Here is an 8776-nt window from a genome sequence, read left to right on the forward strand (position 1 = left end):
GAACAACAGGATACTGAGTCACCATAACTTTTTACATACTTACCTATGCTCGAAATCATCATCAAAATCACCAGTCTTTCCAGTGAAGTCCCTTTTACTTTCAAAGACCAAAAAATTTAAGAACAGAATTAGACATGTGCTGCACAACAATAATCTAAATGTCTTGTTTAAACCACTTATAATCACCAAAATTACAAGGTCTCTCAAAAAAGGCCCAATGTCAATATCTAAATATTATCAGTACAGCTGGCCTTTTTTGGGTCAGTATTTTTATATAGATGATCCCTTTCTATATATTTTGCATCCCTAAGAGACTTCTCCCTTGTGTATATAAAAATCAACTTACTTCTCTCTTCCCTCAGAAGTTTGTGAAGGGAATATTTTGTTTCTCAATCTGTCAATGAAGATAAATTATAGAATTAGGTACCATTTAACTCATAACAATTCACATTTCTAAAATACTTTCAGGTTTACAAAATTCTTGCCTCTCAACAACCCTGTGAGATAGGAAGTGAGCCCAAAGTATCATGTTTAAACTATATTCTCTGGATTCCTTGGAAAAACACATTTTTTAAAAATGTATTTGTGACAATGCTATTCACTGAGTTCAGTTGTTTATGTGATAGGAAATATTAATTCCTGATTCTGTCTTTCTATGCAGAAGTTGGCATAACTTCCAAATTAATTCTTCTATCACTTATAAAGCCTTACAGAGGAAAATTGGTGTTACAGTATCACTCTGAAGAAAGTAGGGAAAAGTGTGGAAAAGCAGGACTTTCTTCCTTTTTCCGAGGTTTTGGAAGCAGCCCTATATAATTTGAATAGTATATTCTGGCTCAATTGTCCTGGGGGAAGGTTGGGGATGAGAGTAGAGAATAATTAGGGAGAGAATGGTTTCCTATACCCCAAGGACCTGGATTTAGCAAGAAGAGCTGGTATGAGTAGAAGATACACTGGCCAGATGCTGAGGAGGAGAGAAGACAAATAGTGTAGAGTTTGCTTGGGTTTGGCTATAGACATATCCGAGATGAAAGGATTAAGTCCACACAAATGTAATAACATTTTTAATCTTGCTGGTTATATGATATTAGCTGGGTTGGCAGGGATATTTTATCTATGTTCCAGATGATGCTGTGCAATGTTGGCAGTTTTATTCTTTGAGAGTTCCCATTAGGGTTTTCTTCTTTTAAGTTCCTGTAGTTGTCTTCAGTAGTAATCCTTAGACTGGAGACAAGAGTAGGGGGTGTGTGTGTGTGTGTGTGTGTGTGTGTGTGTGTGTGTGTGTGAATAAAGCATTATCATGTTAAAAATCTGATTGTTCTTTGTCCTACCATACCTAAAAGTTCTTGAATCCTGACAAGATTAAGATTAATCCTGTATCATTTTATTGATCCTATTTACAAGTAATTGATTTTGCCCTGTAACTGCTTTTGTCCTATAACTGCTTAAGTCATGTTTCTTTGTCTCTAAACTTAGCTCAGAATTCCCTGGCCTGTAATGGGTTAAGTTTCAAAATCCAGCTCTCCTGCTCAAAGGAATTTTGCTAACCTTGGGGAATGTGTGAGAAAGCAAGAGAGTTTGGGCCTCTTTTCTTTACTCCACCAAGCTATCCTTCAGGGATGTCTAATTTGCTGTCCAAAAGTCTGGGTCCCTATCTCACACCGGCACTCAGAAAATAAGCATTTCTTATTCTCAAGAGAGAAGTGGGGTCATTGATAGCCTCCATTACCAAACTTCCAACCAATCATGTTGCTCCCTGTGCCTCAGTTCCATTAACCAGTCATGTTGCCCTTAATTCCATGATGTCTTCTGTCCTGCTCCATTCTTTGTTCCGTACTCCCCAAACCCTATATAAAGGGAACTGTCCTCTTGCTCCAGCATTAATGGAGACAAGCCACTGACCCATTTGACAGATAGCATGCCTCTGCTAATAAATATCTTGCACAGAGATCTGCCTCAGTTTATCCTTTTGTTAAAATTCAAACATTACAATCCTTAAGTTTAAAAAAATTCATTTTTTATTTCATTCTCTTTCCTCAAAAAATAAGGGCATGGGGGGCAGCTAGGTGGCACAGTGGATAGAGCTCCTATCTTGGAGTCAGGAGGACCTGAGTTCAAATCCAGCCTCAGATACATGACACTTACTAGCCGTGTGACCCTGGGCAAGTCACTTAACCACAATTGTCTCACCAAAAAAAAATAAAATAAGGCCATGAGAAGTTATTGAAGAAACTATTTAGTACATTTACTCAACTGGAAATTCTACACAGTAAATGGACACAAATTACACATTGATGAAGGCTAAATTATTAAGGGTTTATCTGATGAGGAGTTAAAAATGTATCTCATTCTTCTTTTCCAAGGGGTATTGATGTGGGGTGATGGGGAGGGAAGGGAGTTTTCATCCTTATTTTCCAGCCATTAGAAGTTGGGGGGAAACAGTCAGGATATACCTGAATCTTGTGCTCTAAACGACTAGTATAAACTAAAGCTAATAGGAGTATAGTTGCAGGAGGTCTGAAGAGGAATGTATTTAATTAAAGAAAAGAGAACTAATTCCCTTCCAAATCTCTTTCTTCCTTTTTAGAACTTTAAAAATAACTTTTTGAGGGAATGGTTGTAAAAAAAATATATGAATGTAATAGAACATTATTGTCCAGGAAGAAATGACAAATATGAAAAATTCAGAAAAAAAATTTAAGATACATATGAACTAATACAGAGCTAATAAACAAAGCCAAAATAATATATATAATGACTACAACAATAAAAATCAAAAGATCACTAATGTGAAATTGAACTATGAATAATGGGGGGGGCGAAGGGGAATCATCATCAAAGGTCTTGGAGAAGAGAAAATAAAATATTCCTCCTCTGTCATGGCAGAGAGGTGAGGCACATCTAGGACAGAATATTGAATATCATGTCAGACAAGTCTGGTTTTAATGTTTTCAATTATTAATTTTTATCACAAAAAAAGAAGGGCTGGCTATGGGCATGTCCCAATGTATCTGAGCCTCAGTTTCTGCATTCATAAAATAAGGTATGTTGGACTAAACGAACTTTAAGATCTATTCCAACTCAAATCCACCGATCCATGACTAGATCCTTCTTGACCAGAACAAAGAGGAGAGGATAAAAGGAGTAGAGAAATGCAAGGAGAATTCAAGAGAAATTAGTTACAACACTACTTTAGTACACTTGAAGTTCTGTCCCTCTACTTATATTGCTTTCCCCCCGCCTCCCCCATGACTCTGTGGGTATTAGAAATCTATCTCCTATGTTATAATACTCAATTTTAAATAAATTAACTGACAGGGCAAAGGAAATGGAAAGCCCTTCTCCAAATCAAGAGGAGCTGGGTTCTTGTCCCACCTTTGATACATATAGTTGATACATACAGACTGAACAACAACATAGAAGGCAGAAACTGGATTGTCGAGTCACTTCACTTTGTATCTGCCGCCCTACCTGGTTTCAGTGTCACAGAACAAGATTCCTCATGTACTCCCTGGTGTCCTCCTCCCTGCCCCCTCCTCTGCTTTCCTGCCTCCTTTTATGTGCTGTCTTCCCCTTTAGATTGTAAACTCCTTGAGGGGAGGAACTTTCCTTCTGTTCATTGTATTACCAATGCTTAGCACAGTGCCTGGCATGTTGTAGACAGTTGATAAATGTTTATTGGATTGGATTGGTGCAGTGGATAGAGTTGCTGGACCTGGAGTTAGAAAGACTTGAATTCAAATCCTGCCTCAGACACTTACTAATTGTGTGATCCTGAGCAAGTCAGGATCTTAACCTCTGTCTCCTTCAGTTTCCTCATGTGGGAAATGGGTATAATAAGAGCACCTCCATACCTCCCAGGGTTGTTGTGAGGATCATATAATATTTGTAAAGCACTTTTCAAACCTTGAAGCACTACATCAATGCTAGCTATTATTATTATGTTTATTATTACTATTTCCTCTGAAGCACAAGGACAACTTTTGAATATCTCTTTTAATCTTAGCTACCCCCCTTTCTATTTAGTTAGAAAAGTGAGGATTATCTTGTGACATTGAAGGACGTAAGAATATATGAGAACACCATCATACAAAAGTATGTGACAGTATCAGTTTGCTTCACAGGAATGGTCAATAGGCTATGAAAGAGATACTTTGAAGTTCGATTTAGCATGAAGTCATCATTGTCTGAATTCAAATGTTAATTTAAATTTGGTTGAATTCTTTGAGAGACTTCTCCAGCACTATTAAAATAATCTCTTAAAATTACATAGACAGTAGTGATTCCAGTAAGATACAAAAGCAAAGAATTCAAGAGTTGCAGGTAAGAAACAAGTTCAGATGAGATTGTATTTTATTTCTTCAAAGGACCAAAATCAGCAGGTACTGATCCTCTCCATTATGAGGAACAGTGGAATGAAGTAAGCATAGTAACCTTACTTCATTTTTTGTGATCTAAATGATGTGTACCTTGGGAGGCAATTTTTTTTTTGTGATGCAAGAAAGTTTGTCATTGGTAATAGTTGTTAGTTGAAGACTTCCCATCAAGTCTCAAATTGGATTTAAGGTTGTATTTAAGGTACTTTAAGATGGGATATGTGTGGGATATGTGAGAAAAATGTTTAACATGGAGGTAAGGGTGGAGGGATGGGACATCACTTTTACCTGAAATGGACAAAAGGGGGTTGCACACATGCAGTGCACACACACAATCTTTTCTTTGTGTCCTGTTGTATGCATGGAAATACTCCTTTTTCAGGGCATTTCAGTTCAGAACTTAACAAATAAAATAAGAAAAGATAACATGAAACAGCTTGTCAAAATTAAGGATGAATAATCATCAATTCATTCTAGAAAAATGACTCAATACAAGTAAATTTCCTGGATACTTATGAAACATAAGCTTTAACATCAAATTTCCACCTTTAATGTAAACTGAGAGACACAGCTAAGTCTCTTGTTCCAAAAGTAAGAAATTTGTATTTGGAAATCAGTAATTGTGTATCATTTAGCTTACTTACTTACGTAATAGATCTGACAGTTCCAAACAATCCAGTTACCATTGATAAGGTGCTATGTCTCACTTCTGAAATGAAGAAACTAAAATTTTGTTTTCTATTTCTAAAAGAGAAAGAGAATTATACAATTGCGTTTTATCTCCAAAGTGTGTAAGAGAGAATACTTCAGATAATTTAAATGAGATAATATTTGTAAAGTGCTTAGCACAATGCCTGGCATATAGCAGGCACTTATATAAGTGCTTGTTTCTTTAATTGAATTTTAACCAACATTTCTTTTTTTAAAATTAATTTATTTTGAATTATCAACAATCACTTCCATAAGCTTTTGAGTTTTAAATTTTTCTCCCCATACCTCATCACCTCCTTCCCCAAGACAATGCATAATCTGATATAGGCTACACATATACATTCCTATTAAACATATTTTCACATTACTAGTGTTGTAAGGAAGAATTAGAACTAATAGGAGAAACCACCAGAAAGAGGAAACAAAACACACCAGAAGAAAAAAAAATAGCTAATAGTATGCTTCAATCTGTATTCAAACTCCATAGTTCTCTCTTTGGATGTGGATAGCTTTTTCCATCATGAGGCCTTTGGAGATGTCTTAGATCCTTGTATTGCTGAGAAGAGTTAAGTCTATCAACATTAGTCATCACACAGCGTGGCTGTTACTGTGTACAATGTTCTCCTGGTTCTGCTCATTTCACTCAGCATCAAACCATACAAGTCTTTCCAGATTTTTCTGAAGTCAGCCTGTCATTATTTCTTATAGCACAATAGTATTCCAATACATTCATATACCACAACTTGTTTAGCCATTCCCCAATTGATGGGCATCCTCTCAATTTCCAATTCTTTGCCACCACAAAAAGAACTGCTATAAATATTTTTGTACATGTGGGTCCTTTTCCCATTTGCATGATCTCTCTGGGATATAGCCCTAGAAGTGCTATTGCTGGGTCAAAGGGTAAGCACATTTTTATAGCCCTTTGGGCATAGTTCCAAATTGCTCTCCAAAATGGTTGGATCATTTCACAACTCCACCAACAATGCATTAGTGTTCCAATTTTCCCACATCTTCTCCAGCATTTATCATTTTCCTGTTTTGTTATTTAACCAATATTTCTAAGACAGATGTTTGCCAACTTATTAAAATCACTAAACCCATAACTTTGTTCACAAAATAAATGAAGAAAAATGTTTTTTAATTTTCCTAACCAAATATATATACCTAGCTCAAGCACAATGAATCTGCCACATTTGTCCTTAAAATTACCTAGATTACTTAGTGCTCAGAAAGGTATAGAGCAAAAAGCTTTTTAAGCCCAGTTTTCAGATATTTATTGAATTACTACTGGTTATCTTCAACATAGGGGTTAAATTTCATTGAGGAACATCCTATTAGGGTAATGCACACAAAGGGATTTAGGAGAAGAAGGTGTACTTTGGGTCATTTCACAAAATTCTGTTGATATTACCCATGGAAAGGTGACACCTATGCTGCAGGAAAGGAAGTGAAGTTCCCTGAAGGACAGCCCTGCGTATATGAGGGAGACTTTGGATTTGTTGTAGTGTCTTGGAAACAAGATAATAATCTGTAGGAGAATTGGGTCTCACATATGTAGTGAGAGGTCTATTTGTGGCTAGGAGGCCCTGCCACATGAGGGTCATCATTGTATGGAGCAAAGGGAGGCAGAATAGACATCTCTAGCTTATTCTCCCCCCCATTCTTCTCCAAGGGAGACTTTCATTCCTTCCAGGAGGGGAAGTAGGAAGTTGGGACCAGAGGCCAGTTGGCCCTATTCAGAGAGAGGTCCTGGGCTAGAATTATATCTGTCTTCTCCCTTAAATATTATTAGTCTAGGGGATATGATTGAGTTCAATCTAATTTCTGATCACTTTGTCATTTTGGGGGGAAGGAGCACCCCAAGTTTTATATCCAAAGTTTGATCCCTTTTCCATCTAGTACTAGTTCCACACAGAACACACATAACAAAATGTGAAGAAATCCATTTATCCAAGTCATAGCAAAACAGAAATCAGAGAAGGTATACAAAGGAGCATATATATCAGATAATGCAGAGTAAAGGAGCTTTCCCATTGGGAAAGAGATAACTCAGCTTGACCAAGAAAGATTATCCTAGATGTCACCCAAGGGGAAATTCTCCGATCTCTGGTGTATTAAGCTGGGGATAGGGTCATGATAGAGACTGCCAGTCCTTCTCATGTCTTCCTAGAGTCTTTTCCTTCAGCAGCCTAAAGTGGGGTTGGCCTCTTCCATCTTCCCTGTTGAAGCTGGAAGCCAGAAGAACCTGAAGCAACTTAATGCTTGAAGAATCCTAAAGGTTAAGGAGTCCTAAACCAGTCCCCCAAACCAGGAGACTGCATCACTCTCAAAACAGAAGTACACAGGAATCAGGGACCAGAAAGAAGGCAAACTCCTTCTAACTAGGAGAGACTGCTGGTTACCTCAAAGGCAAGTGGAGTTTGTTAGATGTCAAGAGGGTGTCCCCAAGTCTTGTTTGCAGAGCTAGGAAGGAGAAGGGGAGAAGGGACCACTGGCTTAGGAAGCTCAAGGAGCTCAGGGGAGATGGAGACAGATATGGTTACTCTCAGAGCTATTCTTCCTTCCCTCCCTCCTTTGCTTCCCCAAAAGCATTACCTGACAAAACTGGAATTAATCGTCCTTAGGAATCTCCAAAAGAATCTACTCATTTTGGACCGGTGCTTGGGGCTACTGTTGGCCTCGCAAGTTCTGAATTGAGATAAGAATTCAAGTCTGAATGTATTTGAGGCTGAGGTTGAGGCTGATAAGAAAGGGGAGGAAGAAGGAGGTTTGTTGAGCCCTTCAGAGCTTGGGACTTCAGTTAAAGTTTTCTTTGATGGAGAAAGAACTTTCTCCTGCTCAGGTGCTTCCTCCACCCCAACCTTCTCTTCCTTGTCATTTCTTTCCTTTCCTTTCTTTTCTTTTGCCATAGTGGTCTTGTCATCTTTTCTCTTTTTTCTTTTTAAAAACTTTGGAACAAACTATCTTCTAATTGGAGGCTTCATCCTCCTGTTCAAGGTTAGGTCCAGTTTTCCCCACTGTCCCTTAATTAATTCATTTCTTTTTCTTGGCCCCTGAGAATCAAGGAGTACAGGGACCAGAAAGGTAAGCCTAATGGAGTAAAGAGAATCTGTTGCCTCCCATTCACATTTTCCTCTAAAAAAAAAATCTCTCCACCTCACTGAACCAAGAGCAGACACTTCCCTTGGAGTGGGTTAGGGAAAGAGGAGGCCAGCAACAGTGTAAGAGAAAGCTTTGCAAAGGAGAGGAGAAGGGGGTGGGGGCAAGATAGTGTCCTACCACTAAGGAGTACCAGAAACCTGATACTACTAGGAGGCCAGTACTGGAAAAGAACTCAGTAACCAAGGCAACACCAAGCTGCAGATTCTTATTCCAGAAGCCAGGTCAAGCTGTATAGGAGTAGTTTAATCTCTGGTCTCAAAACAGAAGACACACACACATACACATATACCCACCTACACACACTCACATGTACACACACATACATACACACATGCTGAGGAATATTCAGACTTTTTCCCTGAAGATTTAGGTTATAAGGCTTAAAGGCTCCAGAAGAATAAAATCAGAACACAAAGGTTGTGCATTTTAAAATTGTTCTTTCAAATATATCATTCGGTACCTGCTCCAAAAACATTATTAATGGACTTTCAGTTTACATGACCAGCAAGATGGAGTGGGGGTCC

The 8776-nt window shown here is 38.0% G+C and overlaps 1 protein-coding gene across 1 annotated transcript in view; it reads right to left on the reverse strand.

Annotated features, from left to right (window-relative positions):
* The window catches only part of LOC114039223 (phosphatidylinositol 3,4,5-trisphosphate 3-phosphatase TPTE2-like), a 61044-nt gene extending 53045 nt beyond the window's left edge, over positions 1-7999 (reverse strand). Inside the window, exons 1-4 of the mRNA XM_027856912.1 lie at positions 7686-7999; positions 5025-5120; positions 347-394; positions 44-97 (exon numbers count right to left, since the gene is read on the reverse strand). Coding sequence (XP_027712713.1) covers positions 44-97; positions 347-394; positions 5025-5120; positions 7686-7999 — 512 coding nt within the window. The remainder of the gene's footprint in view (positions 1-43; positions 98-346; positions 395-5024; positions 5121-7685) is intronic.
* Between the last annotated feature and the right edge of the window lie 777 nt (positions 8000-8776).

The sequence above is a fragment of the Vombatus ursinus genome, unplaced genomic scaffold (assembly GCF_900497805.2).
Source record: "Vombatus ursinus unplaced genomic scaffold, bare-nosed wombat genome assembly UNPS02011700.1, whole genome shotgun sequence".
NCBI classification, from domain to species: domain Eukaryota; kingdom Metazoa; phylum Chordata; class Mammalia; order Diprotodontia; family Vombatidae; genus Vombatus; species Vombatus ursinus.